At 52.8% G+C, this 20632-nt stretch overlaps 1 protein-coding gene across 1 annotated transcript; it reads right to left on the bottom strand.

The window, feature by feature from the left end:
- Positions 1–9319: 9319 nt before the first annotated feature.
- HRG_10120 (uncharacterized protein) lies at positions 9320–9626 on the bottom strand (the record flags this gene model as incomplete). The annotated part of the gene is made up of 2 exons (XM_044868591.1): positions 9320–9519; positions 9605–9626. 2 exons carry the CDS (start codon positions 9624–9626, stop codon positions 9320–9322), a joined length of 222 nt encoding a protein of 73 aa, XP_044715946.1.
- Positions 9627–20632: the final 11006 nt, after the last annotated feature.

Genomic DNA, 20632 nt, shown 5'->3' on the forward strand with positions numbered 1-20632 from the left:
TGGTAGTATACTAACCATCCTGATAGTTTGACCTTTTGCACGTCGTAACGCGGCAGGTAAACGTCCTACACTTCATAAGGTGACCGGACCGCACCCCAGTCGTCTGGATCTCGCCCTCCCTTCCCAGGGCGTATGCGCTTTGCTCCAATAAATACCCACCATTCCTCGAACGCGTGACGGCTATAAAGCCATCTCGGCGGCCCGTCTCCTCCCGAACAGGTCCAGGATGTGGTCGCAGAACATCCACACGCCTTCAAGATGCTGCGGATAAAATGGCCTCCTGTCCTTGCGCGCGACCACGACGGTGCCAACTTGTGACTGCCATTCTGGAGGTGCAAACCCGGAGTCGGCATCAATATTAAGGTACGTAGCAATCTGGTTGTCGAGGTCTGCCTCGTTGGCGGACTGAGTCCCCGTCCGATAGAGGACCAGCGGGACCTCGATGAGCGCTGGGACGGAGGGCACCGACTGCGAAAACACATCATGATTCGCAGGGATTGCAGTGGCAGACCAAAGGGAAACTTGCGTTTCTCGGCCTCGCATCGGACAATGACAGCTTCAACTTGCCCTGAGTTGCTGTGCATTTCCCTCAAACCTGATGTACCCAACGCCGGGGAGGCATGCGTGGGCGGCGGGGTGGGTGTTGCCGCTGGCGCTTGCTGGGGCGATGCCTCTGGCTCCGAATCGGTGTCGATGTTGTCCCACCTTGAATAATCAATCGGAGGCATTGGGTCGATTCTTGACAAATTGTTCCACTTCACTGCATGATTCACGAACGGTTCGGACTCCTTCGCCATTCGAGATGAAGGCTGGCTCCTTAGACTTTCCTTTTCCATTGCGTCCTTACCCGCCCTCAACCCACCATGTTGTAGCGGGGTAAGATGGCGTCAAGCAGCCACACTATCAGAGCAAGCCGCATCTTCTTCTCAACAGACCTGTCAGTGTGAAACCCAAACTGAATGCTCCAGTCCCGTTCCTCAAGGCATTGGCGGACCCTGAAAGGGCCGGTCTCCTGTTCGCCACAGCTGTGTCTCTCCAGCCACAATCCAAATCAATCCACATACATGCATGCTGTAGGTATACTGTACATAATGCCCACGCCACCGTCTCTTGTTGTTCCTAGGTCCAACCGGTATCGCTGCCTTGCCATGACGCCATCCCTACGATGGCGGGGTCGAAAGTCATGCATCGTTTCTTCCCTTTCTCTTCCCTCCTCATCACATCCTTATCTACTTGTGACCATGCCTCAGAGAGCCGTCCAACGCCGGCGAGAGGTCAGAGTCCTCATGACGAGATCCTCCGCACGTTGCAGCGTCTGGACCGCGAGGAGGCCGAAGACCGGGCCCGTCGAAGGGCTTTATCGTTAAAACGCCGTAGAGAACAGGAAGCGCTTCAACCCAGTCGCCGAGGCCGCGGCCGATGCCGGAAACAGTCCCACTCCAACGAGGGTCTATCAACTCTATTGTACATCATCATGAAGCTTGCTTTCGCGACAAGGAGCAGGCATCGGCAACAAGACCCTGGTGTAAAGAGGTTCCACTTGCGTTCCAGGTTGAGGCTTCCAAGTCGTTCTACCAGGCGTTTACAGATGAACAGACATTACCAATTTCACATTGCACCTTTTGCTATACCAAGTGCCCACCATGCGAACTCGCTGCTCTTCAGTGGAGAAGGTATTTCACGCCCTCGTTGATGCAGGCCACGAAGCCTCTTCAGGACTGCAAGAAATGCCTCCCACTGAGTAACAACGCTGGAGTTAATGTTTGCCACGAGTGCCGCTCCTGCTTCGGAAATGGAAAACTGCCCAAGGCATGTTCTGTCAATAACATGTACACTGGGTGCGAGCATCGGTACCCCGTAGAGCTCGACGGCCTCTCCCCTCTGGAAGAAAGGCTGATTGCTCTCCAGGCCCCTTTCGGCCTCATCACAAAGTTCAATGTTGATAGCAAGACCCCGTCGGGAATCAATTACCGCAAACACGTAAAGGGTCATATTGTCGTGTTTCCAAATAAGGTGGAGCACCTAGTGGCTACGGTTCTACCTCTGAGGAGCCGTCGACTGTTGAGAAGACGCAGACGGACCACATAGTTCCAGATACTGATCGAGGCTTGGAGGATAACCGGTTCACAAGCATCGAGGATCTTCTTACCTCTATATACCCTCATCCTGGCCCCACTGATGAACCCTACCGTACAAAAGGAACCACGTCGACGGAGCGGCATCGTCCCCCACCTGGCGGATCCAGTATTCCAATTCTTGCCCCAGAGCCTGCCGATGGCAACGGCGATGCCGTCTATGAGACATCATCTTCCGGCATGTTTCCCCTTGATGGACCGGCTGCTTTTGGAGACGTGGACAAACTGTCATTCTTTGCCGACGTTATGAAGGCGAGTCCGAATCGAGGTGGCTACGACGCTGAGCCATGCGCTATGCGGGTCCAGACAACACGAGAACAGCCATTCATCCGGGTGGAGCGTGGTGCGGAGCGGACAACTTTCACGAAGACTTCTTCCTCGAACTTTTCCGAAGCTTTTCCCTGGGGTAAGGGCGGCCCAAGGGCAATACGAGAGCTGGACCATAATATACAGAATGACCCTGACCCTTTTAAGCACCATTCAAATCACTCGCTGAATTACTTGACTAGATACGTACTGCAACGGCATGGGGGCCGATTCGCCACACATCCCGTCTTCTGTTTCTTGGTCTTCAACATCCTCCTCCGATCCTCCAACCGCCGTATCAGCATGGTTCGCGTGGCAAAGGGCTCTTTGAGAGACTTGAACGGGTTTACAGAAGCCTGACGACCGACCGCCCGACAAGGGCCGAGGCTGAGATGCGAGATACAAGGACTACGACTGACCCCGACATATCATTCTTGCTTCGTGAGCTGTCAATCTTCGGCCATGCGCAGCCGCTCTCGAACGAAAGTCGACTTCTTATGCGGAGGAAGATACAAGCACTTATCGTTTGGACCGGCATGCCTGCGGTTTGGATTACCATCAACCCCAACGACATCAATAACCCGGTGAAGATGAGGCTTTCCATTCACAGGCTCCACGATTACGACAAGGCAAAGGACCTCCTATCCGATCTTCAGGGGAGATACGAGAGAATCGCCCTTAGCACTATGGACCCAGTCAGCGCCGCCATTTTCTTCCACCGAGAAATATCCCTGTTCTTCGACAAATTCGTCAGGACAGGTCAAGAATCGGTTTTTGGCAAGGTCAGCCATTACTATGCAACGGTGGAAACCAATGAACGAGGCAGTCTGCACTTACATGGACTTCTCTGGTTGGACGGCAACATGCAACTGCCGTCCCTAATGCATGACATGGCCAACCCTAGAGAAGAAGCGTACCGTGCCCGAGTGATTCGGTATCTAGACTCAGTCTTTCATGAGTGCTTAGATGAGGATGCTGGAAGACTCATCCGCCAGGAGAGGAAGCCAATCCATGCAGTCGAAAGAATGATGAACAGCACGGAAGCTCTTACTGCGGCCTTCGAATCCGAGTCCAACTACATTGCGTACTGCTGCCAGGTTCATTCCCATACCTACACCTGCATCAAGTATTCTCTAAAACAACTAACCGAACAGGGTGCGGATAAGCCCAGAAGGACGGCCTGTCGATTCAAGGCGCCTTGGAAAATCGTTGACGAGACGGGATTCGTGGAGGACGGCCTGCTCAGGATCCGGCGCAACCACCCGCTCGTTAACCGGTATAACAAATCACTGGCGGTGGGCCTCCGCCATAACCACGACATCTCCATGATCTTGACAAGGACCAAGGGCCTGGCCATGGTATTTTACATCACAAATTACGCCACTAAACTGGATACGCCGATGTGGAAACGAATTGCCCTCGCTGCCGACGTCGTGCGACAGCTTCGCGAATCTGCTGCGCTCAGACACCAAGTCTCGGACCATGCCGCCCACGACGGCCGGCGACAGGCCGTGCTGAACGAGAGTCGTCAATTCCTGATGAGAACAGCAAATCGTATTTTCTCTGAACGCCAGCTTTCGGCTGTAGAGGTATGTTACCACCTTCTCGGCTACCACACTGATTTTACCAATGTGCCACATTGGTCCTTCCTTAACCTGACCGCACTATATTGGGCAACCTTTCGGCGGTGGAGACTCCTTCGGCGCCAGGCCGGCGAACTTGCAGACGCGGAGGAGCCTCCCGAAACGATTCCCCTCAGGGAAGGCGGACGAACTCTATTGTACTTGGATGCCTACGCGTACAGAGGTTCTGTTTTGAGAGACTTGTGCCTATATGACTATATGTCCATGATTAGCTTAGTGCGTCGGAGAGATCGAGCTGAGGATGAATCTCACATATCTCTCGACGGGCCCTCCCACATGTGACGATTGGATCCAAAAGCTTCGACGACCTCACGAGTACGCCGTGCCAATCTTTCAAGGTTTCATTAGCGACGATCACGAAGACGAGCACCCGGTATATATTAAGCGGTACGCTCTGGATCCACGCTGCTTGCTGCGGGCCAGCTCTGACGTTCTACTTAGCAATTCCGTACTCCATCTAGCCTTATTCATCCCTTGGGAAGACTTCCTCTCCATGAGTCACGGTGACATCACCGACATATGGTCGAACTGCGAAGCAGCCCTTGTCCCCGCCTCCGTTTCCGTGTCTCCAATATATGCCTTCTGAGAAGGTCAGCCGAGGATGCACGTAAAGACGCAAAGCTCTGGGCCAGCCGGTCGGAGGGTGACGACACAGTGGACGTCGAGTTCCCACTTCATGAAGGTGACAATGGTGAGGAGCCTGCAACAATGGCCAAGTGTCACCAAAACTATACAGCTCTGCTCCAGGTTCTGCAGAATGCCGTACGAGACTCTCATGCTACGAGGGATTCCCACGTCCTCCGGGACCTGATCCGGGACCTGTGCCAAGAGAACCCGCTTGAGGAGGGACGGCCTTTGGTCCAACGCCACGAAGGTATCTACGAGCAAATTCGCCGCAACCAGGATAGTCCTCCGCCAATATCCGACCCTGTCTGGTGAGGATGTTCAGGCCGCGGCAAAGGCCCAGGGCATGCTGCATCTTCAACAGCTGGATGAGATTGAAAGCGGTTTCCAGGGTGTCACACTTCCCCCGAGAAGCGCCGACGTAGACGATATGCTTGTTTCCCACTGTGATGTGGAGATCTCCTTTCCGGGTCATGGTCAAGACGTAGTCGCACAGGGCCCTCGAATGTTCCTCGACATCAATCCGGCAACTGGCTTTGTGGAGATGGGCCACATTGCCGCCACCAGCTATACTCTCAACTATCTGCAGACCATGGCTCTTCAACTCGTTTGTGGGTTTTTGGATAGGTACACTACCGATCCGGATTCAGCGGGTCAACATCTTCAATACACCGGCGGCCCAGGTGGTACGGGAAAGTCAAGAATTGTCGATGCCCTCAGGGACATATTCGCGGCGAGAGGTCAACCGCACCTTCTCCAAGTCACCGGCACATCTGGCAGTGCGGCAGCCCGGATCGGCGGGACGACGATCCATTCGGCCTGCGGGTTGGATGCCCATCGCTCCCCAAACAAGCCGCCGCCACCATTCTCGGAAGCCAAGAAATGGGCCTGAAACAAAGTTGGTGCTCGTGATCGACGAGGTCAGCATGCTCGGAGGAACCACCTTATACGACGTCAGCCGCCACCTCCAGTCGCTCCGCGACTGCTTGGACAAACCGTTTGGCAGCATACCTGTTATTCTGCTGATGGGGGATTTCCACCAGTTCGCCCCCGTGAGAGAGACCAGCCTTTTGGTCGACAGAATGCTGGATGAGGCCCACGCCCCCTTGCGACAATCGACCATCTCTCACCACCGCGGCTGTAGCCTGTGGCACATGTTCAAGACCGTTGTCCTTCTGGAAGAGCAAGTCCGTATACGAGACGATCCTCAGCTTGGCGCGCTTCTGGATAGGGTGCGTGCCGGGATGCAGACACAGCAAGACCTTGTCCTGCTCAACACGAAACTACTTGACCGCTCCCAAATTACATTCCATAGTGGCTTGCGAGCCATAACACCTCTGAATCGGAACCGGTGGAGCCTCAACATGGAAGCCGTCGTGGACTGGGCACGCTTCAACAAGAGGCATATATCCGTCTTCATCTCGGCGACTCGGCCCACACCTGGCGAAGTGGCACGCTGTCTCGAGAGCTGATCGCCCGGACCATCGAACAAGGGGATAACTCTAGCTGCAAAGTTCCCGGAGCCCTTTTCTACGCGCAAGGCATGCCTGTCGTTGTGAACAAGAACATCTATATTGGTCTAAAGGTGGTGAATGGAGCAGAGTTTGCCGCTGCGGACGTCATCCCCGACCCTAGATACCCAGGCTACCACCTTGCAGACGACGTCACTGTCCACTTCGGACCACCGTTAGGTATACTACTTCAGTCAAAGAGACAGACAACTTGGCTATCCCTGCCCTCCCACCGGGAACAGTACTCATCCGGCCCATGTCACAGACCCTCGACCCGACCAATTCCCATTTCAGGTTCTTGTCGGCGAGATGTACGCGACGCGGATTACCCGTTGCACCGGCATTTGTCCTTACTGACTACAAGGCCCAAGGGAAAACATTCCTGGAAGTACTCTTGGAGCTGCGAGGAAATCGCGTAATAAACGGTGAGCCTTCCAAATGCGATTTTACCAGTCTCTATGTACAACTATCCAGGTGTACAACGCTTCAAGGTATCAAGCTTCTCAGTCCCATACGACCCCAGGATTTCATCGGCAACAGGCTTGATCAGGCTATAATTGATGGAATGCAGAGACTCAAGGAACTGGCTTTAGAAACGAGACGGGCATACGATTCAAGGCAGCGATACGTAGAAGCAGCGTGAGAGATTACTCTGATGATATATTCGCTTCAAGGTTCATGAAGGGTTGAGTAAGGTAGAGAGAGTGTGCTGTACATGCTTAGATAAATTTACCTCTTGGCGGGCCCTCGGCGGGCCGCCTTAGAGAGTAACGTAGGCGGCCAATTTAGTGGTAACCTCAGACATGCCTTCTCCTGCAACCCCGGCCCAACTCCAGTTCCGTTCCTCAAGGCATTGGCGGGCCCTGGAAGGGGCCGGTCTCCTGTCCGTCCCCCTAGCTATACTTTGGAATACTTTGACGCTATCTCGGCCACAGCGCCACAATCGAGCTGCTGCCTCAAGATGCCCCGTTCGCCATGGCAACCTTCAACATTTTGTCTGCGTAGCCAAGCAAGACAAAAACGCCCTACATCTAAACATGCTAGAAACGGACGATGAGCCAATTTACCTGGGTACACGAAGCCGCCTGCATGGGTTTGTGGCGCCTGTATCTGTCACCGCTGCGACCACAGGCAAAAACATTGGCTCAAAAGGTACCCACGATTCGCTTCCTTGCCTAACCGATGATTCTCTCCACCGAGCAAACACGGCTTCAGGAACCCTAGGTGACGCAGGCTTGTCCGCCGCCGTCGACACGAAACCGAAACCGAAATCACCCCGCAGCTTGATGATTCCTTACGAGCTTCGAAATAAATATGTCGAATTGGGCTGGGCAAAGACCTCGGAGGAAAAAAGGCGGCGGCCCGCAGTTTTCGGGTTCTTTGATGCAGCAGGCCGGTTCTGTCGCCGGCTGGGCCGCGGAGTACCTGACTCTCCAATGGACTTGCCTTCATCTGTGCCCATTGCCCATGACAAAATTGCATACCGCCCGTTATTTGCAGGATTGTCGCACAAGCAAGTGCGGACAGAGGTGTTGCAACGTTTGGTCAGAAGATATGGTTCCGATTTGGAACCCGGCGAAATATGACGAATGTCGTCTTCCCAACGGCAGACAGTTCTTCGATCAGACGGCGGGTTCTTGGACTCTGGAGTGTTGTTGCCCTTGGCAGGCTTGAGAGTCAAAAGCTGTCTTTATTTAGAGCTAACTTTCTCTGGTCTGGACATAGTGCACCACTTCTTGATCATGCTCAAAGGTTCTAACGTGGGCAAGGGCAAGGGCACGGGCATCTGGGCCATCGACACTGCCGACGCTTACCCTTCGGCCGGTATCATCGGCACCCACATCATCTCAATCCAGCCAGCGTGGATGCCTCCAAACTGAACCAAGCATGAAGGCCAAAGTACTTCAAAATGCTCCCCAGAAAAGCACCTCAAACTGCCAGTATTCTCTCCACCCTTCTCCAGCTGTTTGCCCTAGCAACCCTATCCAAGTAGAAGAACCGTAGCGCAGGTACAAAGAAAGAAAAGGGGATCCCACGATGCCCAACGAGAGGGCATATTGGGAACCAGCCGGGCGAGCGACTCAGATGATGTTGAGAGGCGTGTGCCGCATCTTCCTGGGCCTGTGTTGGAACCTACGAAAGGCCTCCTGGATGTGGGGGAGGCTCGATTGGGATCTTGCCCTCACCGGAGGGGGCCCACTCGCGGAAGCGCTTGCCATTGTGCCAGGTGAAGGAGGTCTGGCGGTACCCGGAATAGATGACGTATTCCTCGCACGTCATCACCTTTGTGCGCTCGTCGGCCCTGCGGGGCGCTGGAGGGTCATGTAGTTCATCTCGTCCCCTTCTTCCTCGTCCTGTCGTCGCGCTGGGGACCTCGACCGAGTAGTGGGACGCCGCCCCCGAGGAGGTTAACCTTGGCCTTCTTGTAGTTCCTGGCGGCTTCATCGACGGAGCCGCCGGGCACGACGCCGTCGACGGGGTCATCGCCGACGACTAGGTCGGTGTCCGCACCCCTGTCATCCGAGTCTTTACCGTCTTGCGCACGTCGTACCACGAGGGCTCCTAGCGATCATCGACGACGCGGTCGAGGGGGAGAGGCGGAGCGGCGCTAAGTTCGAAGCAGACAAAACAACGGTCACGCGAAACGCCGCAGGGCGAGCAATACGCTATTACTTAGGTAGCGCCTCTTCGTGCCTTTGCTTTAGGGTGCTTCGAATGCTGCTCGAAAGAGCAGTAGGTGTCGCGAAGACCGTCGCGGCACACGTCAACTCCGACGCCCTCATGCGGCGAAAGGCAAGCGTCACTCACACTTCTGGATAGTCCTGGTCACCCGCAGCAGGGAGGGCGAAATGACCCCTCCACCACATGATTGAGAGCTCGCAAGGCGGGGACTTCCTGTAGCAGAAGACGCGGTGGGAAATCGGCAACGTCCTCTCGTCCGTAAACGCTTGGTAGAACGATTTGGGAGCCAATACCTGAAGGGGGTGGTGGAGGATCGCCGGGAAAAGATGCGGAAGGAAGAACCATTCGTTCCTCAAGGCACAGTATGCAGCGTGTGATGAAATCAGAAGGTCGGTTCGCCATCTACCGTGACTCCCTATCAACGCCCGCCAGCACCGCCATTAGTCTTGTTTATTTTGTCGGCAGATTCTTTGTCTTTCGCAACAAATGCCGCTAGGATGGCCTTGCCCTCAGCGGCGTCATCATCCTCCCACGGCTTGAGGCCCATAGACTGCATAAAATTGGTCCAGCCGCCGTATGATTTGCAGACTTCACGCTCGGCTTTGCTCAGAGGAGGCTCTGAAGCTCAAATATTAGCTCTATGGTGTCCTTATTGTTTGGTGGAGGAAAGGGTAGGACTGGGAACAAAAGATCCTCAACTCACGGAGACTGTCTGTGGCTGGCATTCTTGCAGATTATGTTGGACTCACGGTAGAGTACGTGCGGAACACAACAGCGTCTCGAGCGTCGCCAAGATATTTGGGCTGAGACAGGCCGGTAGATGTCTCTGGTACTATGAGGTATTTGGAGGGCCTTGAAGACGAAAGGTAAGGTGGCCGGATACACAAGACCACGTGATCCATGCCTAAGGGAGGGCTAGGAAATGAGGGGAGGGCTGCGTCTCAGATCAGGTATCTATGCCCCTGTTGATATCAGGTTTGCCCCTAGTCTATATGAGGATGTGTTTAATCAAGAAGGATGTGTACAGATAAAACGACAAGTCTCTCGCCCTCCCTTAGAGAGTGTTGAAATGTCGGAGGAAAACCCAAAACCCCGACCGTCCCTCCCTACTTGCCCAGAAGCGCTTCATTGAAAGACTTGTAAGACTAGGCGCGAAGTGCCCCTACATACGTATGCACCTCCTAGTGGAGGCATCTGACACAACGGTCACAACCGCACATCGCCAACCCAATGAGCGCGCACCGCAGCTCATGACGCCGGACACCACGAGAAGAACATCCGGCGAGTGTAAGCTACTGTACTGTAGGCGGCGTTCATGACAAGATCTTGTTGTATAAGAGACGTCTCTTTCGATGCCTGTCACCTCTGGCTGTTCATCTGCGTGTCGCGTCAAGGTAATACTGGTAATACACCGCGCGGTCGATCGTGTATTGTGGATGGAAGGATGTCGTAAAGTGTGCAATCGCGTCCTTTCGGATACTTTCGAATTGGATCTGTCGATAGGCCCTGACGACTCGCAGGAGCCGTTCTTTGCGCGAAACTGAGGCTTGTTGTGACGCAAGCATTGTGTTGTTGCAGTACGGTGCGGGTTGCATTGGTCGGTGGACAGTTTCTGTTCGTGGGAGGTCTGCACGAGTAGGGAGGGTACTAGGAGGGCCTAAAAGTCGGCCAAATCCCCGTCCCCGATCCTCAGGGACGGGGGCCACTGACCGGGAAAAGGACGCTGAAACGGAAAACCTCGGTACCTTCATCTCACACTGTTTTACTAAGAAACCAAGGTTCTCTACTCCCTTGTTTGATGCATACATTTCCCTCACCAAGCGGCAGCATTCAATTGTCCGAAATATCGGCAGATGCATAAGAGAGCGACACCTTAGTATTTTGAAGCTATATTCTGCATAAGGCAGCTGGCGCCCAATACGGTGGGCAAGATTATAGAGGCGACGATCGCACGGCGGCTCGCCGATACTGCGGAGACGCATTACGCGGACGACACTGCCATTCTGTGCGTCGGTGATAGCCTTGATGAAACGTCCGCCGAAGCATCTCACCATGTACGTGAGCTTCTTTCGTGGGGCGCCGCTAACGGGATCTCTGGGATCTCTTTCGACCCCGACAAGACAGAAGTGATGCACTTCTCTCGAACGAAGCCCAAGACGGCGCCGCCGGTGCTCCACGAGTTTGTGAAACGGCCGGATCGAGCGATGCGTTGGCTCGGCGTTTGGCTCGACAGCTCTCTCTTTCAAGACACACGTCGAGAAATGGACGGCCAAGGCACAAGCTGTTGCCTTTCATCTTAGGAGACTGACGAACATCAAATATGGTCCTCTGCCGAGTGCTATGCGACGAGCCGTCTGCGCTTGCGTCATCCCCGTGCTACTGTACGCGGCGGAGGCCTGGTACCCTGGTCCGAAAAGCCCGCGCTGGACGAAGCCTTCCAAGGAGGGGCCGTCGGGGATTGGCAAACTCGTCAAGAAGATGAGCAAGGCACTCTACACGTCTCTTCGGGCTATTTTGCCAGTGTGGAGGACGACACCGACGAACGTGCTGCACAGGGAGGCGGGAATACCGCCCGTTCCTCTACTCCTCGAAGGGCGTCGGACGGCCTTTGCTGCGCGCCTTAAAGCTCTCGACGAAGCTCATACGCTCGTCCAGCGCACGTCGCGACCAAAAGCTCCCGTCGTGACCGTGAACAAACTTATCAAGTTGAAGTACCAGAAACAGCCACAGCCCTTCCGTACCAGACTGCGGCGAGCCGACGAAATGCTATCGAGCTGCCTGAGACCTGCTTTACTGCAGCGCGGATTTGCCGAAGAGCAGACTGCGCCTCTGCAGAGTGCATCGAAACACGAGACGGCGAAAAATTTCGCGACTGGCTTCGGGCACTATCGCCCCGAACTCTTGTTCTCTAGGATATCTATCGTCACATCGTTGTGGCCAGCTTGCCGTAGGAGGTTGTGAAGTCTTGGGACCGCTGGGTGCCCGAATCGACGATGAAGAGTGCGGATCTCGCTCTCCGTGAGGAATGCGATAGCGGCCTCGTTGGTCTTAGGTAGGAGGAACCAAGGATGTCCCCATTTGCGGATAACCGGGAGGGTTGTTCGTCCGACAATAGTGTCTGTAAGGTTGTTGAAATAGATGCCTAGGCGATCCATATCAGCGAGAGAGAGGCGGAAGGGAGTAGGGTCTTGAGGATATGGAATATGATCCTTCCGAGAGGTGTTTTAAGGGCGATAGAGCCGAGGGATAGCGGGATGGCTCCGGACAGACAGGTTCGGGCAGACATATTGCAGGGATTATCGCGCTAAGCATGGGTTAAAAGCCATCGCGCCTTGACTACAACCTGAACGGGAATAATCGTTCATCGCCCTTGCTAGGTGCGCGTCGCAATAAGAATCGCGTTGTTCAGGTTCAATGGAGATCCAGCATCTCGTCCGACGCGAACGCGAACGCGATGGAGATCCAGTACCGCGACAGCCTCCCCGATGATGTCCGCTCCGGCTTCGACAAAGCTGTAGAAGTCCTACCGCAAGAGCATCTCCGCGCTCCTGTTACCGGTGACGAAGTGAACAGCCCCGAGGAAGCCCTTCACTGGTTCCAAAACTATGCATTCACCCATACCGCCATCTTGGTAACGATCCCTGGATTTTTGTGACCTCGGAGCTGGCTGCTTTGCATAAGACATGGTCCAGCTGCGTACCACCGCAGGTCCGTCGAGTAACCAGCGTGGATGAAGGACATTGAGTGGGACAGGCCAGGACCTGACAACAGCCTCGTACAGCCAGTGTCGACAGGGCAGGCCGTATCTGAGTGGGAACTCACACGCGAAGGGTCATCCAGGTTCGTTGAGAAGGCCCAACACCTTACGCTCCTTCTCGAGCTCAGTGTTTTGCCTCCATCTTAGAGCTTTTGCTGCCTCCCACTCCGGAGCTAGCTTGCTCAGAACATAGTGTGGAACCTTCCCGATAAGAAGGCGGAAAGCAGCTCGGTCCAACAGCCTTGGGACGTCTGCCCTGCTCCGATCCTCGTCTTCAGTGATTTTTTGAGTTAATTTCTTCAAGCTTTCGGCCAGTTTTTGACAGGATGCCTGCAGGGGAAGCTGCCTGTTGAGAGACTGTTTGACCACGACATGGTAGCTTTCGTTCCTCTGCGTGCTGTTACATCCGAGGTTCGGGTACTGTCGTGTGTGTGCTCGGACAAATTGGCGCTCTTTCGGTTGCCAATTATTCTTGAGATAAAGGCGTTCCGGCTCCCGAATTTCTGCGAGCAGCTCGCCTCGCCGTTCTTCAAGTCGCGCCTCATCGGGAGCTTGTATGTAATCCCAAACGAACCGAAGTAGCTCTTCCCTTCGTTCCTTCGTATATTTGCCCGAGTCTAACAATCGCTTCTTGAAGTTCTCTGCGGCATGCCATTCACAGAGCTGCAATATTTGCCCATCTTCACCCTGAGGATCAGCTCGCTTGGGACGCCGCCATCGCGGCAGCGAGCCTTTGGTTTGATCCCCGAGAACGACTTGAGGTGGTGGGCAATCGTACCAGACCAGTTCTGCCAATTGAGCATTCACAAATTCGAAGGCTTCAGCTGATTCATATGTTATAAAGGCGAAAGCCAGAGGAAATGTCTTGCCTGTGTTTGTGATTCCCACTATGACAGATAAAGGCAGGTGGAGGCAATTGGTGTTGAACGTCGCATCGGTTTGCATGAGGAATCCGCTGACGAATCTTCTACCCAGGCGGATCTGCTCGGAAGAACAGAAGAACAGGTGCTCGAGTACTCGCGCTGTCCGTCGTCCTTGGTCGTCAAGAAGGTATTTGAAGAAGCAACGAACACGGAAGTCCTCGAACTCCAAACAAGTGAGCAAGACGTCAAGCGCTTCTTGACTGCTGCGTCTCCTTCAGACCGGCTCAGGTTGTAGAACTCCTTTGCAGAAAGACAGTTGCCTAAGCCGTGTTGGTCGAGAATCCGGGTTGATTCAGTTGCTGACAGGCCGGCAGTCCGATGCGCGAGGGCCAGATCGACTGCCGCAGCCCGCTCTGGGATACGGGATCTATGGCAGGCGTAGTGGAAGGGATTTTGAAGTGGCGGATGCGTATGGTACGCGTAAGTGAAACCGACCACCCAGCCTTTTCGCTCTTCTATCCCTCCGCGGCCGCTCCGGATAGTTTGGTAGGAGACATAAAGACTATAAGGACACTCCTTGGCCTTGGTGTACGTAAGCTCCTTCTTTCGGTCCCCTCCCTCTGTGACGATGTCCGGCAGCTTTCGAGTATTTCGGGTACCTCTACCGTGATGGATACAATTCACTCGCAGGCGGTCGCGTACCTTGCTGGCAGTGACCAGAGCGGAACATGGTTCTTCAATCGGGATTGGAGGTCGTTCAAGTACAGGGGAGCCTCGGCGGACAGCAGGCAGAGGAGTTCTCGAGACTCTTTCGCTTACAGAATGACCGTCTAATAGCAGATTTCCAGGCGCAGGTACAGTCAAGAGCCCTCCTGCCTCCGGAATTGCCGGAAGTACTGCATTCGCCTGGCTTGAAGAGGTTCAAATCGCACGGTAGCACGAAAAGGCGATCCATGACCGGCCGTGAGGCCGCAGAGCATACTGCCGCTCGAGCGGACGGAGCCACTTCGGATTTGCTGAAGGGAGTTGATCAGCTTCCTGACCCTTCCTCGACCCCGTCCTCTCCTTTAGCAACTTCGCCACAGCTTCTTCGGGAAACGAGACGTAGTCGAACACGGAGCACGAAGGATATAGAGAAGGCGACGACTGCTACTGGGAAGTCTCCAGATAGAGCGGAAAGGCCCGAAAGGGTGAGGAACCCGATATGCCTAAGCCGCGGTGCAAGAAGCGGAAGGCTTCCAGGAGGATGAAACGCAGTTGGAACTGCAGCAGCGGCCTACCCAGGATTGTATACTAGTGGATTTCCCTTCAGACTGAAAAATGGCACTTGTGCCCGTTCAGGTTGTAAGGGATTTTCCGATGATCTGCCGGATCTGGTGATCTGCCGGATTGCGGCGACTTCGCACGCTCAACATCAATCGACAATAGCTCAACAACAACGGTGCCAATTGACGTATCCTTTGATTTCCTGAATCATCAGAAGCAGTGAAAGTCTGGCATATATTTAGAACTTTTATCTAGGGGCAATGCGCTGCGGTGCTGACATCAAACCAAGCAACGGCCAAAATAGGATGCCGACAGATTGTGTAAGTCATTTCAGCCAATACAGCAAAAACAGAACATTATTGGCTTTCATCGTAGGCTTTAATCATGTGGGATTCTCCCATTCTATCCATAGTGCAGAACTTGGCTCAGGATACTGCAAAAATGGGGTTGGAAGGGCGAGCTGGATAACTTCATTCTACGCACCCGTAATGAGCCAGATTGAACGTGATTCGACGGTACAAGCATCTTCTGAAAAGAACCTATCTATGCATCTGAATGTAAGGTTTATTTTTAGCTTGAAATTCAGTGCGCGAGGCTCCGCTTTCACACCTGACAAGGAAAGACGTGCACGAAAATTGAGAAATTCGACACCCTACCCTAAAACACGTATAACATGGATGAAATGGGCTTTCTATTCCTTATGAGCATTTGAACGAACAGGGTATTCCTCTTATTATAAGAAAACAAGGCAAAATTGCTCGGCGTATTAAAAAATGGCAACCCATCCTCCCTTACGTTCAAGATGTGCGTCAGTCAAGAGATGGCATCGCTGCCCCATTTCTCATCCACCAAGACAAGCCAGCACAAACTCTGGACTTTTGGTTCGTGAAACGTGAATCAAGTCGTCAATAAATATTTTTAACACGTCAAAAACGAGGTGGACGAATCACAATATTGAAATGAGCAGCTCACCGGTACGTTCGACCGGTTTACCAGGGTGAAAGCTCGAAACGGTTGTGCTTATCGCCTTTGGTTCCCGATGGCCACTTAACCATTTTAGTATCGAATTTATGGAGTGGTGTGACCGGCACCGAGTGATCGTTGTGGTGTTTCCCCTCAATCCATTCATCGGCTGCAACCCTTGATGTATCGTTATTCAGCCTCTCTCAACAGCGTATACGCATGATCTTATCCAGTACACAGACAAATCAAAAGGTTCATTGGATTGCTGAAATCGAAGATCTAGACTGTGTTTTGGAACGCATTTCAGGAAGTAGTCGAGAAGTCCTCTGTTGATGCTGGCCGCAACAGCCGAAGGCTGAGCAGCACCCTCGGGAGCCCTCAATATGAGTTTTAAGTGCTTGATATGAGAGTTAAAGTATGCAGAGAACAAGTAGTCACAAGAACCAGCGCAGGCAGACCGGTAAGGCTTCAAAAGATGATCTCTTCTGCTGTACAGATTCTAGTGCAGACGAGGTGTTTAGCTCTAAAATTGTGGCTCAAGCTCGCCAAAAAATGACAGTGAAAGGACTCCAAAAGAAAGAGGAGGCTCTGAAGAAGGAGGCCCGAAAGCTTCAGCGACAGCAGAAGGCAGCGGAGCAAAAGCTCTCGCTCTAGAGAAGAGGAAGCAATGAGAGGCGGAAATTGGGAGAAAACGACGGATGACGGAGGCCGTGAAGCAAAATAAGGAGATAAATTGGCATTATTAACAAGAGCTGAAGATTTTGAAAGTGGAAAAGCCACAGAAAATGCAGAATGAGCGACGGGTGGCTTCTGAGGGTCGCGAGAGGAGTCAGGATGTTCACGCTGCAAAAATTGTCACTCTTCCGTTCACACCAGAGCGGGCCATAGCATTGCAGGTACCAAACACACTATATAATAACGCAAATAATAAGGCAATGATAACTTCAAACGACATATCCTGTCCTCAAAGGCCCTCTTTAGCTGTTGATAGTGATCGGGAGGCAATGGGTGCATTTCGGGGACTTGCGCGATCGGAGAGTAACAGAAGACGACCTCGATGGCTGGATGACTTCAAAAAGATTGAGTGGCATCTTTGAGCATTATTAACTGCTCTTATAAGATTTTAGAACAATTCAAATAGTATTCGTGAAGTTATTCTCAGTTCTTTGCTGGAATGCAATGAGCCCAAAATCCGGCGAATCGCCAGATCCGGCAGATCACCGGAAAATCCCTTAGTCAAGGCGCGATGGCTTTTAACCCATGCTTAGCGCGATAATCCCTGCAATATGTCTGTCCGAACCTGTCTGTCCGGAGCCATCCCGGAGGGATAGAATGGCTTCGCCGTTGCCGAATTTGATAGAAGCTTGGCCTGCTGTAGTCTTATCGAGCGTTATAGCAGGGTCTTCTCGTTGTAGAGCGATGCATTGGTCGTAGCCAGCTGTGGAGACCTTCGCGGCGCCTGTGTCAATTATGATGCCCTGGAATCGGAGTCTTGAGTAGCGCTCCTCTATCATGAATTGGGAAGCAGGTGTAGCGTTGTTTTGAGAGGTGCTATACACGTCTTCCCCTGTGATCAGATGGTTGAAGGCTTGCTGGCAGAGCATTTGGCTTGTGTGCCACTGTTCTGGGTTGTTGTCATTATCTTCATTGTCGTCCTCGTCCCAGGGTCGTTAGCATCATCGTGGGCATCCATCTCGTGACCTTCAAAGTCAAGAACGTAGGCTGTAAGGTCCTGGGAGGGGTAATCCTATGAAGTGACAGTGGGCGACGTATTGGTCTCAGGATCTTTGACGTTCCTCGGCAGTGTGCTTTGTAGACCAACATCCTTCCTTATTGCAGACGAAGCACTTCTTATTCCACGGGTGGTTGTGGCCGTAACGGCCTTGTGGGCGGTTAAAGCGTTGACTATTGAAGCTTCCCCGTGTAGCCGCCTCGTTGAGCGTTGCCTCTATACCTTCTATACCCCTTCTGACCAAATCTTCCGCGATTGTTGTTGTATCTTCGATCGAGATAGTAGTGGTCATTGGGATCCATATGATCAGATGGTTCCTCGAGGTCTTGATGGTATTGAGGGCTTCCTTGAAGATAACGAGGCGTTATTCCGCGTGCAAGATGGGTCTCAACGGAAGAGCAGATCTGCAAAGGGGCTCGATTCCTTCGGCGGGCTTGAATAAAGCGTATTCAAGTTCAGGAACACCGCGGCATGCATTAATAAGCGTTGTACGCAGTGGAACGTTTCCTGCATACGCGTTGCCAAGAGCTCGTTGGCATAACTGTAGCTTATCAAGGAGTAGCTGAAGAACCTCGTGTAGGGATTTCGTAGCATTATCGGCACGGAGCTTGTTAAAGGAAATAGTCGTCCATTCAGTATAGTAGTGAACGTGGTTAACTTCCGTATCGAAATGTTGCTTGATGCTATCGTATGCCTTGCGGAACGTTGAGGTCCAGTTAATGTGGTCAATGTAGTACGTTTGGGCTCGGCCAGTAAGGATTCGAGGAAAAGAGCGTGGAATTGGTCCGGCTTGACCTGAATGTTATAACAGATACTCATAAAGATGCGTAGCTTATCATCGAGAAGGTCATAGGGTTCCCCCGTATAGTTCTTCTCTTTGTCCCAGATCTTGGTGAATTTCTGTTGTGTGTCGGCATCGACGATGCCGTTCGGGATGTCGGCCGGGGGAAGCGTTGTGTACGCTTCGAGGGATGTGGGAGAAGAGGTTCTGCTAGAACGATGCTCTGTTGCTGGAACTGATAGCTTGTAGGATGTATTGTTCGTTGGGAAGCGTAGCAGTCGTTGTGGGCGGTTCCGCAATTGTCGTAGCGGGAGGAGCAGGAGCGTCGGAATAGGGGCTGACGGCGTGGATGGCTCCGCCGTGTTGGAGGTGGGAGGGTTCTGCGTTAGTCGTCTCTCTTTTCTTGTATAGGCCTCCGTTCCTTTATCGAATTGGGTTACCATGAATTCGTTGTCGGGCCAAGCTGGTGGGTTATCGATCGTCTGTAGGAAGACGAGCTGTGGGATGATGTGGTCACCCTTTTCTCCTGTATAGATACCACGTCTCTTTAAAAGGTAACGTAGCTCCTACGAAATTCCTTTGGCATCTTTCTCCACGTTGCCTCGGTCCACTGTTGGAAGTGATCCTGGAAGAATTCAAGGATATTAGTGCCATGAAGGTGTACGTTCTCCTCGCATTCTGACATAAATCGTGCGGTATATGTCATAACAGCTATTCTATCTTCCTCTTGGGCGTGATCTCATCCTCCCATCGGGTCGGATCGATATCCTGATATTGGGTCTTTGGGATCGTGAGATTTTGGACCAATTCCCTTACTTGGTCGAGGAAGGCGTCGTTCCTCGTAGAGGCGGGGTTCGGGGTTGGGGTCGTGCTTGTCATCGTGAGGGTTGTCACGTAGTTGTCGAATCGGCGTTGTGGACGCACTTACACTTACCATGCCCCACCCCCCTTTCGGTAACACCCACCTTTCGGTAGCGCAATTGAAAAAAACTCCACCAAAAGTCTACCATTTGAACTACATGAAATATGACCAGAACTCGAGATTATAAACACCAAAAATATATCATTCCGTAGATAAATGGACGCTCCTATCTGCACCGCGCTTTTTTTACCACTCTCCCGGATCTGGTGGTGACAAAAGGCCTCAGGTGCCGTCCTGACTTCCATCACTGAAGCTGACTCCACCTCCGAGACCACCTCCTCCTCGATCGCAGAATTCGGCACAACGGGCATCTCTTGACTTCTACTTTGGGAATGGCTTCCTGGGCCACAAAGCTTCACTGAGAGTCATGAAACGTCTGTTCGCGTTCTGATTCGCTCTCCTCTTCTTGCTTCTCTGCAGCCGGGCCACTTCTGCCTCCAGCTTCGCAATTCTGTTGCTGTGCTCAGCAACCGTTTGTTCTTGGGCTTCAGAGCCTCTAGTGATCACAGCGTAACTCATCCGAGTGCTAGGAGCCTTGTTCTTTTCGAAATCGCGAATCTGGCGGCTGGTTCTTGGGTGTATCATCAGGAGCCAAAAGCGGCGCAGAATTTGTAGATGTCTCTACCGGATCTGCGTGAATATCTGCATGCCGGAATGCCTCGGATCGTGAGATTGGCCAATTTCAGTGACCCTCCAGCTGGACAACATATTCTTTGCTGTCATTCCGACCTCACGTGCTTTGGCATGGGCGCATATAAACTTGACCTTATCAACGGGGGCAGAATCCGTCAGACAAGTTAAATTCTGAAGTTATTTCCGATGCGCCGCTTTGAAAGCCTTTAAAACACCGTTATTCAATGGCTGAAGGCCATGAGAGCAGTGGGAAGGAAGGTAACAGCAGTAGACGTTGTTCAAAACGCACGTGGCCATCCATGCATCCTGGTCCCGGTTAATAGTGATTTCTAGGAGATAAATACGGAAACGCACCGTTTCATGGCTTTCATGTCCATTTAATATGATCAGCCTAGCACCGACTCATCGGCAGGCTGCGTCTCAGGCAAATAGACTCTCTCAAGCCACTCAATAGCGACAGGTGGTCCATCCATCCGTTCGGCGAGGTAATGTAATTCCGGTCGGCAATTTTGCCGAATTCCGTCACGAACCACTCTTTCTGGAGTTCTTTGCCCTTGAAAATGATACCAGGAGTAAGGGCACGGCCATCCGCAGTGATGGCTTCGATAAATGAGGTCTAGTTGCGGGACTGTGGTCCCTTCAGCAGGGCCTTCCGTTTTGGGTCTGTACTGCAAACCACAAGACTTTCCAAACCTGGAGAAAAGACGCTGGTTAGTTGGAATAATGAACGGCAAGTCAAACGCTCACCAAAGCCAACATCATACCGCCCTCGGCGACATTCACGATATTCTCCGGTTTAATCCGCCCATACCCC

This window comes from Hirsutella rhossiliensis (genome assembly GCF_020360975.1).
Source record: "Hirsutella rhossiliensis strain HR02 chromosome Unknown scaffold00015, whole genome shotgun sequence".
Lineage (NCBI taxonomy): Eukaryota > Fungi > Ascomycota > Sordariomycetes > Hypocreales > Ophiocordycipitaceae > Hirsutella > Hirsutella rhossiliensis.